General features: G+C 48.0%; 7 protein-coding genes across 7 annotated transcripts; 5 read left to right on the top strand and 2 right to left on the bottom strand.

The window, feature by feature from the left end:
• Nucleotides 1-3,140: 3,140 nt before the first annotated feature.
• BU24DRAFT_414241 (uncharacterized protein) lies at nt 3,141-5,044 on the top strand (the record flags this gene model as incomplete). Its single annotated transcript, XM_033526205.1, has 2 exons — nt 3,141-4,275; nt 4,335-5,044. The coding sequence occupies 2 exons, from the start codon at nt 3,141-3,143 to the stop codon at nt 5,042-5,044; spliced, it is 1,845 nt and encodes a 614-aa protein (XP_033379030.1).
• A 1,176-nt stretch (nt 5,045-6,220) lies between these two features.
• BU24DRAFT_454989 (uncharacterized protein) lies at nt 6,221-8,467 on the top strand. The gene has a single exon (XM_033531347.1). The coding sequence runs from the start codon at nt 6,295-6,297 to the stop codon at nt 8,263-8,265; it is 1,971 nt and encodes a 656-aa protein (XP_033379029.1). The 5' UTR covers nt 6,221-6,294; the 3' UTR covers nt 8,266-8,467.
• Nucleotides 8,468-9,631: 1,164 nt separating this feature from the next.
• On the top strand, nt 9,632-11,992 carry BU24DRAFT_472914 (P-loop containing nucleoside triphosphate hydrolase protein; the record flags this gene model as incomplete). The annotated part of the gene is made up of 1 exon (XM_033532753.1): nt 9,632-11,992. The coding sequence occupies one exon, from the start codon at nt 9,632-9,634 to the stop codon at nt 11,990-11,992; it is 2,361 nt and encodes a 786-aa protein (XP_033379028.1).
• Nucleotides 11,993-13,937: 1,945 nt separating this feature from the next.
• BU24DRAFT_467286 (uncharacterized protein) lies at nt 13,938-14,299 on the bottom strand (the record flags this gene model as incomplete). Its single annotated transcript, XM_033532433.1, has 2 exons — nt 13,938-14,004; nt 14,052-14,299. 2 exons carry the CDS (start codon nt 14,297-14,299, stop codon nt 13,938-13,940), a joined length of 315 nt encoding a protein of 104 aa, XP_033379027.1.
• A 1,734-nt stretch (nt 14,300-16,033) lies between these two features.
• Nucleotides 16,034-16,535, top strand: BU24DRAFT_63204 (uncharacterized protein). The gene is made up of 2 exons (XM_033534490.1): nt 16,034-16,096; nt 16,150-16,535. The coding sequence occupies exon 2, from the start codon at nt 16,164-16,166 to the stop codon at nt 16,461-16,463; it is 300 nt and encodes a 99-aa protein (XP_033379026.1). The 5' UTR covers nt 16,034-16,096; nt 16,150-16,163; the 3' UTR covers nt 16,464-16,535.
• Nucleotides 16,536-17,102: 567 nt separating this feature from the next.
• On the top strand, nt 17,103-19,062 carry BU24DRAFT_400208 (FAD dependent oxidoreductase). Its single transcript, XM_033525445.1, has 2 exons — nt 17,103-18,596; nt 18,653-19,062. Exons 1-2 carry the CDS (start codon nt 17,545-17,547, stop codon nt 18,915-18,917), a joined length of 1,317 nt encoding a protein of 438 aa, XP_033379025.1. The 5' UTR covers nt 17,103-17,544; the 3' UTR covers nt 18,918-19,062.
• Nucleotides 19,063-19,853: 791 nt separating this feature from the next.
• Nucleotides 19,854-20,617, bottom strand: BU24DRAFT_313766 (uncharacterized protein; the record flags this gene model as incomplete). Its single annotated transcript, XM_033522856.1, has 3 exons — nt 19,854-20,011; nt 20,059-20,147; nt 20,199-20,617. Coding segments are annotated over 3 exons (666 nt in total), but the record flags the coding sequence as incomplete, so codon positions are not given.
• Between the last annotated feature and the right edge of the window lie 578 nt (nt 20,618-21,195).

Here is a 21,195-nt window from a genome sequence, read left to right as displayed (position 1 = left end):
CGACGGCGGGGGCGCGGGCAGGGGCGCAGGCTATCCTATCCATGTAAGTTATCATTAGTGTGACATTAGGCTGACATGATTTACCTGGAAGGCAGAGGCGGGAGAGTCCCAGGGACCTCATAGATCCCCACACGGGGCTTCTTGATAGCCCTGTTGTTGTTGCTGCTGCTGCTGTTGTTGTTGTTGTTGTTGTTGTTGTTGTTGTTGTTGTTGCAGCACGAGGAGGAGGGGGAGAATGAAGGTGGCGGATTGTCTATGATCCTAATTAGATTCCACTCCTATACTACGGTACTCAATATGCCTACCTGGCTTCATGAGGGCTTCGAGGAGCTCTCCAATCACTCCCGAACACGACTCTACTGACTCGTTGTCGGAGTCACGGGGAGCAGCAATGGCGCTCAGTGATCGCGAAGAAGGCGACATAGCAGCAGCAGAAGTGGTGGTTTGTAGTTGTGGTGGTGCGTAGATTGGAAGAAAAGGCGTCGTAGGTGGGTTGGGATAGATCGAAGGTATCCTCCCCGACCTCACTACCTTCACTTCACTTCACTCTACTGGCCTCAGGTTTCAACCTTACCTTCACTTGAATTTCCTACCCGAATAGCCGTAGATCTCGATATTTCAGGCTTCTCTATTTGGGTAGTTCCCGAAAAACGAACAACTCGGGCAGATCTATACTGTGCAACTATCAAAGAACCCTCTCTAAAACGCCTACTGCATCCAACCTCGTGGGTGGCAATACCAGCGCCCTCACTCCAGAAGTCGTCAGATTAGTTTGTGGTATAGCCGAGTGGGGGTAAGGGTCTGAAGACTGCATGCCCTGTAATCGTGTGTAGTGTACGATCTAGGGGTGGCGCCCCTTCCTGATTGGTACGGCGTATTGTTGTTCTTTTTCTGAGGCCTTTACAAGACTCTGGTGATCTCTGCTTGCTAGGGAAATATATGTAGACACTGTCTAGTTCTTTAAGTTTGTTCCCGTTTTCTATAAGGTTGTTAAGGTTACTATTGTTGTTGTTGTTGTTGCCATCTTCGTCTGATGTTTCGCAACTGGCAACTGAATCTGAAGGACAAAAGGAATCTGCGGAGCTTGCGTCCTGATTGTCGTCATTCCAGTCTCTGGTACTGTCGCAGCTGTAATAACTACTCTCCTTCCTAAACACCTATTGGCACTAAATTTTATCCTTCTCCCTGATCCGCTACGCTCTAGAAGCTATACTTCACAGCACCCTCATTGCGATCGCTATCTCTATTATTGATTGGATCCTCATCCTACTCACTGCTGAATGAATCAGTATTACCGTTGGCAAATCAGTATCGTCACTGTTACTCTTGATCGCGTTCAGGGCTGTGGTTGTCCAGCTACCTCTCCTTCACGCAACACCAACTGTGCGTAACTCTACTAAGGGGACTTTCTGTCAAGATGTTAATTAAACCAATCAGAAAGCGAATCTACAATGCTGCCGACGGGTTAACTCTATATTCCCTCTCTAAACAAGGGCATTCGAGAGCTTTACCCAGGTTATTTGACTTCTCCACCCTTGGACCTTCCTACTCTCCAGATCCTCGACTTTAAACTTGACAAAGAACTGAAGAAGAAAGAAGGTCAGGTGGAAACTTATCATCATTACTATCCACAAAGACAACGTCTACGTTCACCTTGAAGGCAACGATAACAATAAGGTGGTTTTTGCCTGGAATAATTCAAAACTACTGCAAGACCAGTATTCAAGCATCAAGTTTAAGAGTCTATTCGGCCAAGTCAAGAGCTTTACCTAAGTTATTTGACTTCTTCACCCTTGGACCGTCCTACTCTCCAGATCCTCGACTTTAAACTTGACAAAGAACTGAAGAAGAAAGAAAAGGTCAGGTGGAAACTCATTATCAGTACCATCCACAAAGACAACGTCTACGTTTACCTTGAAGGCGACGATAACAATAAGGTGGTTTTTGCCTGGAATCATTCAAAACTACTGCAAGACCAGTATTTAAGCGAGCATCAAGTTCAAGAGTCTATTCAGCAAAGTCAACGGCGAATATTCACGCAGTAAATTCGGTAGATCTAGGATGGATCAGGTCAGAGGCAGAAGACGCTGCAAAATCGCTGTTACCAACGCACCAAGGCGCCCTATCAAGTAAGACAATGGTTCTACAGCGGTAGATCAGAGATTCCAAGCTACGCAGAAGAGCTCTTTGGCAGTTGGAATTTGCTCTGAGGTATTTGGAGACGCGTGGTTAGTTTGAACAGTCGAGATTTCGATGGACTAATTAGTATTTCAATAGTTAACAATGTTCTGGTTGTGCAAAACAGAGTGCAATTATTCAGGCAAGGCAAAAGGCACTAGAGCCTGATCGTAAGCAACCAGGCTTTAAGGGAGTTTTGCCTTTAAAACTTCGACTGCCTGCGCCATGACTTCTCTGGTACGCCACCTCAACTCCCTTCCTCACCTCAATTCCCTTCCTCACTCAGTGCCTCACTACCTAACACTCACCTCTCTTTCTTACCTTAATTCTCTTCCTTACTTAGTGCCTTACTACTAAACAATTACCTCTCTTTCTCCCCTTAATTTAAAACTCCTCTTGTGTAGGTAGCTAGTAAGTAAAGCCCGTTAATATTACACGCATTGCCCATGCCTAGTTATAGGGAAGGCCCTCCTTCTACCTGCCCTGTTAATAGCAACGAGCCTAGCCTTAGGAAGTCTCCTCCCAGGCATGCTATTCGTTGCTTGTCAGACCGCATATGTCTGTTGTCTAGGCGGCGGTTAGGCACTCCTAGTAATCGCTAACCCCTTGCTTCCCAAGGCCACATAACTAAGAACGATCAGTAGGAAATAGGACAACGCTACAGCACGCATAAATCTCCTAGGTAACTACGTAAATAGGACAGAATCTCCTGTACAGCAGGCGTCTCGTGTAGTAGTAGCTGAGGCAGTTGTCCTCACCCTAGCAGTAGCGTGCCAGAGTTCAGTGGCGCCAATCTCTCCCACCAGTCCAGCCACGACGCGTTCCAGAGAAAACAGTAGCACGCGTTCCTAAGAATCAACAGCACGCGTCCTAGGTTTCAGCACCTAGGAATCAACACGCACCTACAAGGAACGACAGCACGCACATTAATCTAACATCCTTTCCCTCTCGCCCTATCTTCTATGGCAAGCCAAAGCATGCGTACTCTCTCCTCTCCCACCCCTCTACCTATCTACAAGGCAGCTAGGCGGGTGGTTCGACGCGACGACGATGCTTGCCACCAGCTCCAGACGGTTATGCCAAGCTACTACAGTAGAAAGGGCCCTGCAGCAGCGTGGGTCGCCTTCCAGTACGAGGGATCCCTTGGACTGCCAGAGGAGGGCCATATCTTCGTGGCAGATTCCCCCGACTGCGCCCTCCAATGGCTCTGCAAGCATGTCCCGGAACAGTGCCTTATTAGCACGATTCACGCCCTCTGCCACGGCTATTCTGATAAGAAGGCCTACACACAAACGCTATCAAGTACTACGTCCATACAGGGTCCGATCTCTCCTGTCTCCCTCGCAGGCCAATCGGAACGTCTCGACGGGGTGGAAACAGGGGAAAGGGAGGAAACAATAGGAAGAGAGGAAACGATAGGTAGAGAGGAAACAATAGGAAGAGAGGAAACGATAGGTAGAGAGGAAATAGAGGGTAGGGGAGAGGAGGGGATAGTAACCTTACATAGTGCTTGCCAGAGTGGAGGAGACAAAGCAGAGGAGGAAGCAATAGGAGAAGCAGAGGAAGAGGGAGTAGAAGAGAGAGTGGAGGAGAGAGTAGAAGGGGGAGTAGAAGGGGGAGTAGGAGAAGCAGAGAAAGAGGCAGAGAAAGAGGCAGAGAAAGAGGCAGAGAAAGAGTCAGAGAAAGAGTCAGAGAAAGAGACAGAGGAAGGGGGAGTAGAAGGGAGAGTAGAAGGGGGAGTAGAAGGGGGAGTAGAAGGGGGAGTAGAAGGGGGAGTAGAAGAGGGAGTAGGAGAAGCAGAGGAAGAGGCAGAGGAAGAGGCAGAGGAAGAGGCAGAGGAAGAGGGAGAGGAAGAGGGAGAAGCAGACGAAGAACCAGCAGAAGCAGACAAAGTACTGGAAGAGGTGGTAGAATGCGTACAAGCCTCCTCCTCCCTCGCCAGGCGCAAGCGTTCCCCCGTAGTCCAGGTGGCATCGAAGCGGCGCCGGACGGAGCGTAGCGACGACGCTGCCTACTGCGGCAGGCCGGCCTCGCCATCACCCAGCGTGGGCTCGCGCTCCGACTCTGAGGAGGGAGAGGATGGCCTCTTCGAGGCGCGTGGAGCGCCCCCTTCCCCTCCCATGGCGCCCGAGGCGGCAGCTGCTGCCTGGTTGGAGGACTCGCCACGCCCGACGCCCTGGAGGCCGTCCTAGGGCTGCAGCAGTACGCGGAGCAAGATGCGTCTACCTACCAGAGGGACGTGTACAACCCTTCCATCTCCCAGCCGTTCGCCTCCCAGGCGCTCCCCGTCCGGCGCGGCCGCAACGACATGCTCAGTGCCCGGTACGCTAAACACAGAACCCGGGCAGCTAAGTGCTATCCGCCTGCCCTGTGGTGGACCTTTAACCAGCGCTGCGAGCTTGCGTGCAAGCGGCGTGAGTACGAGCTCCTGGTAGACGAGGAGCGCAAGGTCAAGTCTACGGCACAGGGCCAGGGCGACCGGGCGGCCGCCCGCGCCGTCCGCGAGCTCTTCTTCCGCGATCACCCCCGCTTCCGCGATGCCTTCCTGACCTGCCCCCGCAGCAGAGAGTATGAGGAGAGCGAGGAGTGGAAGCTGCTGCGCCGGCAGCTGCGGGAGAGCCGGACGTGGTACAGCGCCTCCGTGGGCTGCACGAACCTGGCCCCGCTCGCCCTCAGCGTTCGGAAGACCTTTAACCAAGTCTACAAGGACCTCGCCCAGATCCACCCAAGGAATCCCCTACCTATCCTTTGCCGCACGCCTCTGCCAGACCTCCTGCACCAGATCGGCCCGCACGCTGCACGCCAGTTCCGCCCCAGCCCAGATCTTCCCAGACTGACGGTCCTCCCCGTGGGGGACGCCTCCTGAGCCGGCACTTGCCACCGCCCAGGTCCCTCCTCCGCGTTCTGGTCCCCATTGCGCAGGTGGTGCCGTCCGATAGGAGTGGGATGAACCTTGGCTACTGCCTTTCATAGCCCTATAGTGAAACAGAACTACGTACATCTACTCTATTGCTTCTAGTAATAACGTGTCAACTCTATCATGCAACCAATCGTAGTATGTATAGTAGGGAGCGTACAGATAATAGACAGCAGGTATGCTGTATCATAATTGAAAGCTACTTACTCTAACTCACCCACCGTCTTTCTTATTCTTGCAACGCCTTCTTCCATTCCTATACCTCTATCACATTATCATCGCAATGTCTCAGTCCACGATCAAAGCGAGCCCTGTCAATAAGAAACGTGCCCCTGCGACGGAAAGACGGGATTCCAAAGTTCCAGAAGGATTTGGCATGGGAGATTAGATGGATCTGACTGAAGTATTTTAGCGAGCCTTTCTTGCGTCATCAGCTAACTGGTGAAGGCGAGCGTGACCTAGGAACGAGTTGTGAGGACTCGGAGATGGGAGATAAATGAGAGGCCCTTACCTGCATGATGAATGGCAGATTATAGAGAATTGAGATGCTTCAGGCATGCTCTAGACATACATTCTTCATATACCTAAGAATTAGGATCAAAGTTCTTGCCGACCTCCGCCTCAAAAACTTTCAAAAGTCAATTTATGAAAGGTAACGATGTGTCGATCATCTCACCTGCAACATTCAGTCCAATCGTGCTCGTTGGAAAAATCTGCATAATCAGAAACTGAGTCAAGCAGCAAAATAAATCGTCCATTCCCAGTCGTTAATTTGGGCGCGAATGAGGGTTTGTAGGATCACGATTATTAGTTGGAAAAAAACAAAGGCAAGAGATTGCTATAATAGGCTCTTTGGCAACGCTTGTAAATGGGAGCTTCTTGTACGGAGTGCCATGGTCAAAAGGACACAAGCCTCAGCAGATAATGATTGTATAGTGAAAGACAAATGTGAAGGGGGTCAGTACAATGATATACTATTATATGCTAAAGCAACAAGCGGAAACAATTCCGATTGGACATGCAAAATGAACTAAACTCTAGGGTGCCAGCTCGGTCTGTGCACAATATCACTATTCTTCGCGTGTCTGAGCGAGGAGGCAGTTCACCTGAGCGTGCTTTTAGGCTCACCCAACCACACCTGTGCCTACTCTGTCTGAGCCAACATTCGCTCTTAAGACCTAAACACTCAGTATCCCATTATGACACACAACGAGCCTAATATTGCTCAGATTCATCAGCACTTGTTCAATCTATTGTCGCCTATTCATGAACGGTTTGGTGCTGCTACGGCTCGGGACCTCTGGAACATAAATTTCCTGCCATTGGTCCATATAAAGAAAGCCAAAGCAATGGTGAGAAGGTATGAGGATATGACCAAGCCAGTGGACTGGGATAACCTACCTGCTTGGATAGAGCAAGTAGTTAGCGCAGTACGTTTCGATTCTATGCAGTTAGCTGAAGGTCTAAAAGCCCTACGCATAGACACAAAGCCGAGCTCAAGCGATTCTAAGACTCTCATAAGTCTCATAGAATCAAGCCCTTTCGCACGACAGTTACGACGTGCGTTAGGTCCGAATTGGGCTACGTGGGTAAAGAACAACAGTTTTAATGTAGATATGCCAATCTCCCACTTGCCCAAGTTTCGCGATCAGGCATTGAAGCTGGCAACTCAGGTTATCATGGACTGGGAGAGCCTTCTAACTTCAAAGACCACTGGGAAACTTGATATCCTCCGACAACGTTGGGACAGGTTAACAGAAGGACAAAGGAAACATTGGCTGAAGCGAGAGTTCGCTTACCTTTTTGATCTCCCACATCCGGAGATATATGGATGGATTCGGTCTACAAATCCAGAACGTTCAACTCTCCCGAAAGGATTTTTCATGATGGCCTTGCTTAACCTCGAGGACTTGTGTAAAACACTCCCAGATTTTCTTGAAACCCGTGCAGCCTGGCATCCTGGCTTCTTCCGAACAATTGACAGTCGTTCCCTTCCGCTGGGCTATTACGCCGGAGGCTTAAAGCTGCGCGTGCCAGGAGCGATGAAATTCTTTTCAGACACAGCAGTATCATACATCCAATTCGAAGACAAGTACGACCATGCGCAGGCCCAGCTAGTGCGCACCGACTTGGGCCTTTACCAACTTGGGGCACAGCAAAGAATATACGCCTTCCTTTCGTCGTGTCCCCAGAAATTTGTGGACTTAGCTGCCTTAGAATGTCCATCGCAAGATAGTATTCATCAATCTTCTTCTCTTTTCAATCAAGCTTCGCTCTTGGATTTCCGCGGCCATCCAAATCGCGTCGATCTAGACTATTTGGTTCATCTTACGACCGCTTTACGAGACGAAGCGATGGATCATCTACGGCAACTTAGATCAGACCCGGACTCATTCATTGAGTATTGGAACGAAACTTCTGGACAAGGTTCGGAGCGAGTCTCAAATCTACTGCATACGTTGTTCTATCGGATCGATACCTTCCAATCTCTCAGTCACCATCTTGATGATGTCAAGAAGCGCATTCCGACTGAAAATGAAACCGCTGAGAACTCCAATACCGCACGTGCATACCCTTCCAATCTAATGTCCTTATACACGGCATTCCAGTCATGCCTCACTGAAACTGTCCAAGAGCTTGCTCGAAGTTCGTGGTCACCGGATAGCAACAGCGTGTTTTCCCAGTTATTTAACATGGCGAAGGAGCTTAATCCAGTAATCTGGATGATGGGAATCCCATCGGTTATGCGAGTGATTGATCGAGAGATTAGGGCAGATGACTTTGGCATGAGGATCCCTGTTACAGTCATGCAAGCACTGAACGATATTGCTATCTTAGCTGTTTGCACTCGGGAGACATGGAAGCACTATACTTTCGTAGTAGACGTGCATGCTCATATTGACAATGTTAACGACCTAGAGATTTGGTGGGCGAAGCGGTCACGACCGTGGACTATGCTCGCTGAGCGAGCCTCTCTAGCAATGGGTAATGACGATCGCTCTAAGCTCGAGAAACATACCCGCCGTAAGGATATCGACAAATACGACCGAATGTGTCAATTTTGGGATAGTGTTGATAACTCTCTAAGAGCCGAGACTGTAGAAGAAGAAGAGATAGTCGAACTGATAATGCATAGCCTACCAAGACACACATTGCCACTAAAGTCTTGACATGGGTGGCTAAGTTCAGATACCACACATGAGGAAGTCACTTTGACGCAGATGCGGCGATCAAAGAAACGTCAGTCTTTTACGCCACACGCTCCTCTGCCCATCACAAAGTCACTGAATCCGGTATCGTCGGATTCAATTCCCATAGTGAGGCCCACGAAGAACAGGAAATTTTGGGCTGCACTGTTGGCACGCTCTTCGGAAAACAATTCACAATTTCGCTGGCAACAGTTCTGCAAAGCGATGGGGAACATTCATTATGAAATAAGACCATTAACGGGTTCTGTATACAGTTTTGAATATTCTGAAGAAGGGTCGCAAGCTACAGGCTTAAGGCTCGGCACAATTATCTTTCATGCTCCGCATGATGAAAAGATTACGCACCAACAAGCCCAGGCACGGTGGTTAAAAAGGCTCAAACAGCGATTTCACATAGAAGTTTGATCCTGGAAGACGTTGGCATTCAATGAATCTTTTTATTCATATGCAATGTAGCTGAATCGTTGATGCAAGGATATCTTACAAGGGCGCCTAGCATCTTAAACTTGAGCATGGATATAGTTCTAGTACGCAGGCTCTCGCATTTTAAAGGGAAGCAGAGTTGTTGCTGTGATCTTTCACTGCATGCAACGAACTCACAGCTAAGATTTGTATGTGCAACTTGTCTAAAGTTGCAGATGCACACAATCTTGCCTTTACTTCACTCCTTTCTACGAATTCTGCCTGACTCTGTTTGTCCTACCATATCTTCAGTCTTGACTTATTGAACTTGTCCTTACCCTCTTACACGGCATACTTGCTGCTTGCCTTAAGGCTTACTCTACCTTTACTAACTTTATTATATAATTTTGTGATATTGCACAACTATTTGCAGAGAGCGTTTAAGCTGTAAGGCAGTGATATTGTGGTATTTTGTTGACTCGCACGCCTTTACTTTACTCACACAGTAAAGGAAGCGTCCTTGACCTCTACCTTCACCTTCACCGCTCCATGCGACAGTTGCTACAGTGAATCGTCAAGCACGGGTATTTAGCTTGACTTCTCTCCTGCTCTCTCGCTCTCGCTCTCCCTCTTTGCTCTTATCGCTTTACTTCTCTCTCACCCTGCCGCCCTCTTTCTCCTTCTCTACCATTATTACTTGACTTCTCTTTCTCTCTTTCTGTGCCGCCATCCTTGGACTTCCCTGTCTCTCCTCGCCTCTCTTCGCACTCTTTTCGCGGGCCCCAGGTCTTCCAAGCCACTACTATCTTCGTTTTCCTGTCTCCATTCTGCTTCGTCGTCATCGTCTTAGTCGTAGTCCTCATTTCGCTCAGCCATCATAACGAAGACGAACCCGATCGCCACTCCGCAAAGTACCAAAGTGAAGATGCAAGAACTTGCGGATCGCACGCAGGCACATGCCAAACCTGCGCCGGCCTTCGCTCTTGGAGCTAACATAAACGACGTCATTTCAGCTATTGCAAAGCTAGAGTGCCTTGGTCTTGCAAAGTTCGACATTCCGTTGCCAAAGTGCGTCGTCCTCGGTGAACAGTCCACCGGGAAATCGTCTGTAATAGAGGCGATATCAGGAATCAAGACGCCTCGATCAACGGACACCTGCGCTCGATGCCCGTTGTTCATTACGATGAATCCTGGAAATCACAAGACCAACCCTGATAACCAACATACCTGGACTGCGCAGGTCAAGCTGCGCATCAATTGTGAATTCATTCCTGGAAGGACTCCGCGCGGACAGCCTATCAGGCGCTACACTTGGAAGCCGCTTCCAGCTCCACGCGAGGAAGACTTCGCCTTTACAAATGACTACAAGGAGCTCGAAGAAATCATTGCTCGAGCGCAATTGGCATTGCTGAATCCAAGCACTGATACAAGGAAGTTTATCACCTCAGCTCATCAGCTGAGAGAGAGTCGCGAAACTGAGTTCTGTCCGAACTTGGTGTGTATCGAGATTACTGCGCCTGGCTTGCCTGCCTTATCCTTCTACGACCTCCCAGGTGTAATTGGCCAAACCGAAGACTCGTCGCATGAGTTCCTAGTCAAGCTTGTCCACGATCTAGTCACCGACTACGTCAAGGATCCTGAGTCATTGATCCTTGTTACTTGTTCGTTGGCAAACGACATGGCAAATTCGTCTATGACCCAGATTGCCAATAGGAATAATGCGATTCATCGTTGCATCGGCGTATTGACTAAGCCTGACCTTCCTAGCGGAAGTAGCGACGTCACAATTCGAAAGGTCCTCAGCGGACAAGCGTACAGATTGGGGCATGGATATTTTGTGGTGAAGAATCTCTCCCAAGAAGACATCAAGAAGGGTGTGTCACACGCAGACGCCCGGCTACAAGAGGAAGAGTTCTTCAGTACCAATGAGCCTTGGTTAAGCTCCGAATACCAGGATCGGTTTGGAACACCAAGGCTACAGTCCTTCCTCTCGAAGGAGCTAGCCGCACAGTCTCTCAGGGCTCTGCCTGAGATCGATGGAAAGATTGCAGCTTGTCTCAAAGACATTGACAATGAGCTTGAGAAGATTCCCTCTCCTCCGTCTTCTTTTAACGCCGTCCGTGCTATTTTTGACAAGGTCCACAAGTTTTCTGAAGATGTACGAAAGGATATTGAGGGCGATAATGAGCATACTGCTTGGCGCAAACTCTGGAAGGAGCTGTGCACTGAATTTGCTGATTGCCTTGCTGACCTCAAGCCTGTTTTAAAGACAGTGGGCAGACTTGATCACGGAATTCTCCGAAATCAGCAGGCAGGAAAGTCTGTTGACAATTCGATCGTCAATGACTCCGGTCATGAAGAAGACGATGAAGAGTCAGGATCCGTGAGTCCGAAGAAGCGGAAGCTGGACAGCTCTTCTCAGCCTGTCACACCGTCGAAAGTACTGCTTAAGAACCCATCAATCCCCGCATCTCGGATATCTACGCCTGCCCCAGGTATTCCCAAGGCCCGAAAGGCCAAGGCGAACGACACGAAGCGACCCGTAAATCCGCTGCGAACTGCCTACGACCTTGACGAAGTTGCCCGAAGCCTGTCTCAGTATTCTACGACGCGAATGCCTGGTCATGTCGACCCGAAGATCATCGAACGCATGATTCTTCGCACCCTAGACCACTGGGATAGTCCGCTCAAGATGTTCTTTGGCAGCCTTAATCGCCATTTGCGTGAACGTCTTACGGCCATCTTCAACAAACACTTTGAGCAGTGGGACCAATCTCTCGTGTACGCTATTGGACTGCATGTGATCAACACGACTATCCAGTTTAACATTGATGAGCAGTGCAATTCCATGGCGAAAGACAGCCTAGCAGATGAGCGCGATGGTCCTCACATTATCAGCAATGAAGTTCATCAGTTCTTCCATAAAAAGGTCCTGGATACGTACACCACCGCTCGGCAACAGCAGCGAGAGAAGGTGTACCAGAACGAATACGATGCGCTATTTGGCAAGAAAATGACAGCAGCTGAGCAAGAGAAAGCGAAGATTGCTGCTCGTCAGGAGCCTTACAAGGTGGAAGTCGAGATGGTTGCCATGATTACGTCCTACTACATGATGGCGTCCTGTCGTTTCGTTGACTCGGTTTGTATGAGGGTTGAGTCGAAGTTCTTCAAGTTCCTCAAGACCCAATTGGGCGAGGAAATGATTTCACAGATGGGAATTCTTGGTGACCAAGGTATGTGCCACTTTACGTTACACTGGCTTCACTCAATATTAACCTTACACTAACTTGTGCCTAGGTCAGCAAGAAGCCGTGCACATTCTAGAGCAACCCAACGACGTCCAAGCGAAACGGAACGACTTGTTGAACAAAAAGACGCTTTTGTTGGAAGGACAGCAGCTTCTCGAGGATCTTCGCAAGAAGCACGGCGTTCATCCGACAGCGAATGGTAACGGCACAATGGGATCGTTCCTCGAGGCTCCTCTCTCGCCTTCTGCGATGGATGGAGTGTCATACGAGCAGTGAAAGAAGACTGCAATGCATTTGCCTGGCCGCCGGGATCTCCCACTTTACGATCGCAGGCGCGCGATTCGTGATTCGAGCAGTTACAATTTCCTGTTTGTTTTGGCCAACACATCTCCTCGATAGATGCCACAGTCATCGTCCGCCGTTCTCGAATAAGGTTGGTGTGAAGGTTGACATAAAGGTTAATATGAAGGGTGGAATGAGTTGATGTCCTTGTCTTCTAAAAGGCGGTTGACATTGCAAACACGGCCAGGTTTTCTTTGGATGATATGGTCAGAACAAAATCGAGCCCAGGTATTCAATTGAGCTATTTCAAGCTCCATAGGTGGTAGTACAATAGATTCAGGTCATTGCACACGTTGCGCTCTGCTAAATTAGTGACTATATCGATCATCAGCAAGCCGATAATGCCGGCGAAGGAAAGCAACCTTGCTTGGGGCTTATCCGCTGGCACCATCGCCCTTTGAAATTGGTTGAGCGGAAGAGAGAGAGAGAGAGACAGAGGAAGTAAGACCTTACACGAAACCAGCAAAATCCACAGAACAGCAAGCTGAGATATCCAGGAGTGATTGCCCAAACTGAAGACTCATCACATGAGTTCTTGATCAAGTTTGTCCATGATCTAGTCACCAATTACGTCAAGGACCCGGAATTATTGATTCTTGTCACTTGTTCGTTGTCTAATGACATAGCAAATTCGTCCATGACCCAAACTGCCAATCGAAATAAGGCGATTCATCGTTGCGTCGGCGTATTGACTAAGCCTAACCTTCCTGGAGGTAGCAGCGAGGCTACCATTCGCAAAGTCCTTAATGGCCAAGCGTACCCACTTGATCATTGGTATTTCGTCGTCAGGAATCTCTCCCAAGACGACATTGTGAAGGGCGTGTTGCACGCAGGCGCCCGGCTACAAGAGGAAGAAGAAATCTTCACTGCTGATGATCCTTGGTGAAGCTCCGAATACCAGGATCGATTAGAGACACCAAACCTCCAGTCCCTCCTCTCCAAGGAGCTAGCAGCACAGTCTCTCAGGGCTCTGCCTGAGGTCGGAGGGAAATGGCGGCTTGCCTTTGGAGGGTAGTCTTTGGTGGGCGAAGGATTCCCTTTGGAAGATTGCCTTTAACAAGCGGAAATCTGCATTTAGATACCAAGATCAATTGGGCACACCAAAGTTCCAGTCCTTCTTCTCCAAGGAGCGAGCGGCATAGTCTCTTGGAGCTCTACCTAGGATTGCTCCTAGCTCCTCGTAGGGAAGAGATTATTAATCTACATGACTAAAAGGAGCTTAAGGAAATTATTACTCGAGCACAGTTGGCATCGTTGAATCCAAGCACCGATACAAAGAAGTTCATCCCCTTAGCTCATCAGCTGAGAGACACCAACGTTAACCGCGAAGCTGAGTTCAGCCCGAACTTGGTATGCATCAAGATCACTGCGCCTAGCTTGCCTGCGATCTCCTTCTACGACCTCCCAGAAGTGATTGGCCAAACCGAAGACTCATCGCATGAGTTCTTAGTCAGGTTGGTCCACGATCTAGTCACCGACTACGCGAGGGGCGGGGGTTGCCTTTAGGAGGCTGCATTTGGCGAGTGGAAGATTGCCTTTGGAAGGTTGCTTTTGGCAAACATGAGATTGCTTTTGCCAAATGGAAAGTGTTCATTGGAGACTTACCCTCCGAAAACACAAATCTGCACCTAGGTAGCAGGATTATTTAGGCACACCCAAGCTCCAGTCCTTCCTCTCGAAGGAGCTGGCGGCACAGTCTCTCAAGGCTCTGCCTGAGATTAATGGAAGGATTGCGGCTTGCCTCAACGACGTAACGTGTATCGGGGGCTGCCTTTCAAAGGGTTCGAACGTTCGAACCAGGTGCGGTGGAGGGCGAGGTCGTTCGGGTGGACGACGCGGAAGCGGACGAAGCGTTTGGCGGTGATCATTGCGGTGTCTCGCGGGTCTTGCTCTGTCGCTTCGAGGATCTTGGTGAGGTTCGGTATGACGTGGGGGGTTACGAAGATGTTGAGGTGTCGGATGTGGACGAAGTGGGTTGAGCGCGGGGCGAGGAAGATGGACATCTCGGGTTGGTAGGTTGGGTAGGGGAGGGGAGGGTGGGTGAGTTTGAAGAGGATGCCTTCGGCGATTGGAAGATTGCCTTTGGAAGGTTCTTTTTAGCAAACATGAGATTGCCTTTGACAAATGGAAAGTGTTCATTAGAGACTTACCCTCCGAAAACAGAAACCTGCACCTAGGTAGCAGGATCGATTGGGCACACCAAGGCTACAGTCCTTCCTCTCGAAGGAGCTGGCGGCACAGTCTCTCAGGGCTCAACCTGGTATTGATGGAAAGATTGCAGCTTGTCTCAAAGACATTGATAACGAGCTTGAGAAGATTCCCTCTCCTCCGTCTTCTTTTAACGCCGTCTGTGCTATTTTTGACGAGGTCTACAAGTTTTCTAAAAATGTACAAAAGGAACTTAAGGGGCATTTTGAGCACACTGCTTGGATCAAACTCTGGAAGGAGCTGCGCACCAAATTTGCTGATTGTCTGACCGACCTCAAGCCTGTTTTGAAGACAGGGGGTAGGCTTGATCATGGATTTTCTCCAAGATCAGCAGGCGGGAAAGTCTGTTAACGACTCGATCGTGATTGGTGACTCCGATCGTAAAGAAGACGATGAAGAGTCGGGATCCGTAAGTCTGAAGAAGCGCAAGCTGGACAGCTCTTCTTCACCTGTTATACTGTTGACAGCACTGCTTGAGAATCCTTATCAACCCCCACGTCTAGGATGTCTACGCCTGCCTCAGGTATTCCTAAGGGTCGAAAGGCTAAGGCAAACAACACGAAGCGACCCGTGAATCCGCTGCGAACTGTCTATGACCTCGACGAAGTTGTCTGAAGCTTTTCTGAGCATTCTACTACTCGAATGCCTGGCCATGTTGACCCTAAACTATCGAGAGAATAATTCTCTGCAACTTAGACCACTGGGACAATCCGTTAGGACTACGTTTTAGCGCGCTTAATTGCCCTTTGCGTAAGTTGAGTGAGATGAGCAACATGATATATTCGGCGGTAGATCGAGACAAATCCTTGAGGAGTGAGGGTTAGTATGAGTGATAGATAACTAATATACTTAGTTAAATTAGTTACTAAGGGGAACTAAGCAGACTAAGCAAGGACTAGGAGGAACAGGTATATAAGATTGCTAGACTTTATATGTAGGAGTTCTTTGTAATTAATAACAGGTTGTATCTAACCTTTGAAAGTACCTTACCAGTATAACAGTAGCTTATCTGTAATAAGTCAGAGTTATTACCCTGTCTTTGATACTCGCTTTATCAATCTACGAAACCCTCTGCAATACCCTTCCTTTACTGAGTGTAAGTCGAACCGATCGTTACATTACTATCGTAAGACGGGGAGATGCTAATGCACAATAACTGCATTGCTCGTAATGTCAGCTTAGTGAGCATTTCGCACTACATACCTAGAAGTAGCTCTTCTCGGAACATAGGTCAGATCAAAGGCTGAAGCATTACAAGAAAGGAGTTCTTTCAAGGGAATACAATGTCACATTTCATCTATGCATCAACATCTTCCTTCAGCTTATCTTTGCAATTGTCATTCATTGCAGACGTATAGACATGAGGTTCGCAAGATATTCTGCATATTGGGAAACATAAACAGTCAGTAATATGCTATTCGCATTACTGTACCTGATTCGGGGAAGGGTCAAAATATAGAAGTGTGCTCGTTGCAGGTATAAATAGTCCTAGGATAATAAGAATGTTCCTTCAGCTTAAACAGACCAGACCTAAGTTCAGCGCCGTTTTCTAGCACTTTTATTGACTACCTGTTGAAAGACAGTACCAAGAGGTATGCTTGGTGTTTAAATCTTTGTGGAATTGTGCTAAGCAGTTGTTTGGCAGGATTGACAACAATCATGGCACGATTCATACTGGCCACGATCCTCGCTTTTGGAGCCGTTTCTCAAGCAAGCAATGTTTGCGACATGTATGGAAAGGATTGCACCGGTGTATGCAACAAGCAACAGATTGGCAATACGCCTTTGAACTGCAATACTCAGCAGGGGTCATCTCTTCGATATAAACTGGACAGGCCATGCTCCTTGACGTTCTATTCTGGCACCAACTGTGGAACTGTTTCGCAGACTTTCGGAGCTGCCAGCGAGGGCTGCCATAATTTCATTGGCACCAAAGGATCGTGGAGATTCTTTTGCTAGAATGTTTGCTGGAGGATCATGATTTCGAGTGGTATGAACTAGGGAAGACAAGGGGATGGAATGTCACAAATTTTTCGCAGCCTATGTGTTCAACACAACATAGTGGAAAGTGGCCGACGTCGTCTGCAGGGTGCTTAGCACCAATTGACATGCATGGTTAATAGTTTTGGATAATAGTTGAGACTGTCACTACAGAACGAGAATGTGTACACATTTGATATTACGTTTTGTTTCAATCCTTTTGTGAGAATGGTACCTTTGCCGGCTCCCTTGAAGTGCCTCTGAGCAAGAACCGATTCTTTCGCAGCTTAAGTTACGGCAGTTTGCAGGCTTGGAAGATGTGCACGGCGAGAATTCTATATATTTCATCTAACTATCTAGGCAGTACCTTGACGGTGTTCGTCTAGGTAGACGGAGTTTTCCCGCTGGAGAACTGCGTAGCTTCCCGACGGTCTTCCGATGGTCTTCCGTGGGCCAAGTGGGGTTTATTAGCCTTATCGATACCTGATAAGCCAAGCTTTATTCTCACGTGATCGATTTTCAGGCAATGAGGCCAAAGGAGGATTCGCTTACAACTCTGTGAGCAACTCAGGAAGAAGGTGATAGAGATGTCATTTGATATATCAGATGGGATAAGTACTGCCGTTCTATTGAGAATGTAACTACGTTCTTGCTACATTCTTGAAGGCAACCAGAAGCGTTGCGACGGACGCTGGACTTGGCTTCCAATCTTCTAGGGGTTGCGGCGAAAATGCGCCATGATTGGTTGAATTCTAAATGGCCGTATCTTATCCCCCCGCAATCGGACACGATAGACGGGCACAACTGGTGGCAATCCGACGGCAAGCTCGCCGCCAGTAAGTTGGACCCCGCGATAATGGACTTGGACTATGCCCCAATATCGATCTCTGGGGACGCATACCGACGGGAGCCGCACGAACAAGTACCTTTTAGGTCAATAAATGCGCTCCCAGTGGACTTATAAATAAGTGCCTGGACACCCTTAACATTCTACTCCACAGACTTTTCCTTCTCCTGCGTCTCTCTTCATTGTCAGATTCCTTGTAGAGATCTACTAATTATGACTTCACCACAATCACAATCTTACCTTATCGTTGGCGCTGGTGTTTTCGGCGTATCGACAGCCTACGAGTTGATTCGGAAGTATCCACATGCCTCTGTAACCATTGTCGACAGAGATGCTTGGGACGCAGATACACGCGTGGCAGCATCGTGGGACTGGAACAAAGTAGTCCGCGCCGATTACGACGACATAATATACTGCAAACTTGCACTCGAAGCCCAGGACATCTTCGAAAACGACCCTCTGTACCAGCCGTTCTTTCACAAGACGGGCATTTTCTGGATCTGTCGGTCCGATTATGCATCAGCGGTAGTCGACAACTACAAAAAGCTAGGCCGCAAAGCAGAACTTTCAGCTGTACCTGTCTCCGAAGCACGGAAGCTGTACGGTGGGCTTTTTGAGGATGCTGACTACACCGGTGGAGTCCAGGATGTTCTCGTGAACAAAACGAGTGGATGGGCCAACGCCGGTGACGCACTCCGCGCTGTCACAAAAAGATCAATTGAACTAGGCGTTAAATACGTCGTTGCCGATATTGATTCACTCCAGTTTGAGGAAGGTGGTAGATGTACCGGTGTCAAAACTACAAGGGGGAACAGTCTTACGGCATCCCATGTTGTCCTCTGCACCGGCGCTTTTACCGCCAAACTGCTCGAGCAAGCCGCACAGGCTAGTGGCAAGCCGGACATCAGCGCTGGTGACCGAATAATAGCGGGTGGTATTGCTACCGGCATGACTACTTTGGACGAAAAGTCATACGAGCGGTTTGCAAAGATGCCTGTCGGCGTGCAGGGCTACAATGTCGCAACAGGACCTTTCATCGGAAGCCTGCCACCAACTCGCGATCGCGAGCTTAAATGGTGGGGTCAAAAGATATTCAAGAACACACAGAACATCCTCGGTCGTCAGATCTCTGCACCACCAAATGAGCCAGATTATGCGCAGTGGAAGGTGTCGGGTCCGCTGAAGCAGGACATTGCACATGCGAACAATGTATTTTACGGCAAGAATGGTGCAAACTGGAAAATGGAGAAGCACCGTATTTGCTGGTACGTATTCAAAGTCTGCATGGTTTCAGTCCCTCTTCTCACATGATGCCTTTTAGGGATGCATTTACTTCCTCCTCTGACTTCATAATCTCCCCGCACGCTGCTGCGCAAGGCCTATATGTTGCTACATGTGGCTCCTTCCACGGTTATAAGTTCTTTCCAGTACTTGGCAAATACATTACACAGATGCTGGAGGGCACCCTAGAACCAGAGTTGCAAGCTAAATGGGGATGGGATGCAAAGAGGCCGGCGGCAGAGACAAATCCCGATTTCCCTCGCTTTGAGATGAATGACTTGTTAGATTCAAAAGCGAGGTTGTAGCGCCACAGCATAGCGTATAGTCGTTTTGGGAAGGACGGCGTTCTGATATTTTGTATTGCATACTACCGTCATTAGAATATAGCTGATAGACTCTTAACATGTCTATAGCAGTTCTGAGGAATATAATGATCTCTCGATACTTTTTAAAAATATTTCATAGGCATTCACTTGTGACCTTTGCTGGGACGGAGCAGATTGTCTGCCGGATTATATTTGCTTTCTTCTTAAGAGATCTGGTTACCTAGGTGAGAGTTTCTGCTAGGCAGTATAATTCTACAGCTGTGAATCGAAGTTCTTCAAGATCTATATATTAGCACGTCCATTTCTGGCAGGTTGTCACCTATTGTCGAGTTTCCATCATTTGTTTTAAAAGGTCCAGAACATTATAGCAACTGCAACTGTAACAAGATTGACTGCAAATATGATAAACAATCGCGTTGATAACAAAGGCATATACTGGAGTCAGAACGAGAGAATGTCATCAGCCGCCTCGCACTATGCAGCTTGTGACTGTATCAATATTTATGCTACAATGACTATAGCCACGAAAAGCTCTTTTCAACCATGACTAGAATGATTCTCTCTAGGTACACACGAAGCCAACAATGCAGTAGATCTTTGATTACGGAGATTGCATAATACTGCAGCGTAGGACCTCAACTTATACTGAAAGCAACTTCGAGGTTGCAACCACAACTGCGTACTGCACTTTTATGCGCATGCATAGTGTGTAAACTTGTGCCAGGCAACCCGTACTGCTCATGTACTGCTCCTGTAGATCTGCTTTACACCGACACTAGAGGATTGCTACGGAGAGATGCTCCTCAATATAGTGGCCGGTGTATTCATATCCTCATGGACAGATACAGTCAAATTAGACGTAATAGTCCGCAATGGGACATGATTTTCCATGACGTTATTTGGATTACTTGTTGTGGAAGATCTGGATCTTAGAGAAAACTTGCTCTGGACACTTCGGATGACTTTCTGTACTGGTTGCGTGCGCCGAATCCCTGGAAGTGGAGGCAGGCAAACTGCAAGCAGGGCTACTGTCACCTCAACCAAGTACCAAAATATCCCAGTAGATATGAGTGCTGCACACAATTAGTGAGAGCTTCCTTGAACATATTGGGCTACTAACATAGTGGGTCTGAATGTGCCTGTGGTGTAGCGCCTACATCGACAACCCATTGAAGCCAGATCAATCGAACAAGTGATGCCGCTGTAGCCCTAGGTATAAAATAAGTCAAGATGAAAAGATAGCAACAGGCGAAACCTTACAGAGACCCTAGGAGAAACACTATGGAAACTCCTAGTCTGCGTTTTGGCGTGAGATGAAGTTTCCAGACTAAGGGGACTGGAATTATAATTATCAGACAGTCCATTACGAAATCGGATACTGCTAGACTATAAAGCATCCAGAAAGTGTTGATGCACTTTGTCTGAAACGCAATGCCTGACCAACGAGCAGTAAAGTCATCCCGACATGCGGAAAGGTAAGTAATAGTAAAACCGAGGAACCAAAGAATGACAATGAGCATACAAAGGTACACAGAGATATTTCGAAAGCTCCTAACATTTTTACTGTCGTAAATAAATATCCTGGCATAGAAGAACAAGAAGCTAAGCTTTATGAGAGTCAGGGTCACAATTGAGAACAGTATTACCACAAATTCGATCTTTGCGGAACAGATTAGCTGGGGGTTTCATGCTGGCTGGTGTGTAGTTCTAACCTTCTTAGATATGAGTAACGCGTTCAGAAATCGTTCTGAAAGTGGTAGATTCCTAGTCGGTACTAAGTCCGAATCCTGCCCTAGAATAACGTGTTGTTTAACCCCGGCAAGATAGGCACCCACCATCCCAGCCGTCAGAAACTTGTTTATTATAAGCAGGACAGTAGCGTAAATAGCATGGTCGGTTCTCTCACCAAGGCAGGAATAATGAGCCAGTCATCAGTATTTATCTGCTGTTTGAGCGAGATGCGGGTGTATAAACGTGCAAAGACAGCAATGCAATCAGCAATGAATAAAACTGCTATAACAGCAACGCCCACTTCAGGAGATTCGATGTGAAAGAACATGTTCACTTGAATTGGTAAAAGGCTCTTCGCCTGTAGTACTCAGTCTTTGATATAAATAAATAAATAGTTCAATTTATAGTGCTATCTGGTTCCCTTTCGGGTCTATGAACACTTCCCCTACGTTATTGTGTCTAGTAGGGCAAACGTGATGCCTCTAATAGGGGAGGTATCTAAAAACCCCTACTTCCTACGTGTCCC

This window comes from Aaosphaeria arxii (genome assembly GCF_010015735.1).
Source record: "Aaosphaeria arxii CBS 175.79 unplaced genomic scaffold BU24scaffold_11, whole genome shotgun sequence".
Taxonomy (NCBI): Eukaryota; Fungi; Ascomycota; class Dothideomycetes; order Pleosporales; genus Aaosphaeria; species Aaosphaeria arxii.
The sequence above is the reverse complement of the archived record's forward strand: the minus strand, read 5'-3'. Positions and strand labels throughout refer to the sequence as shown.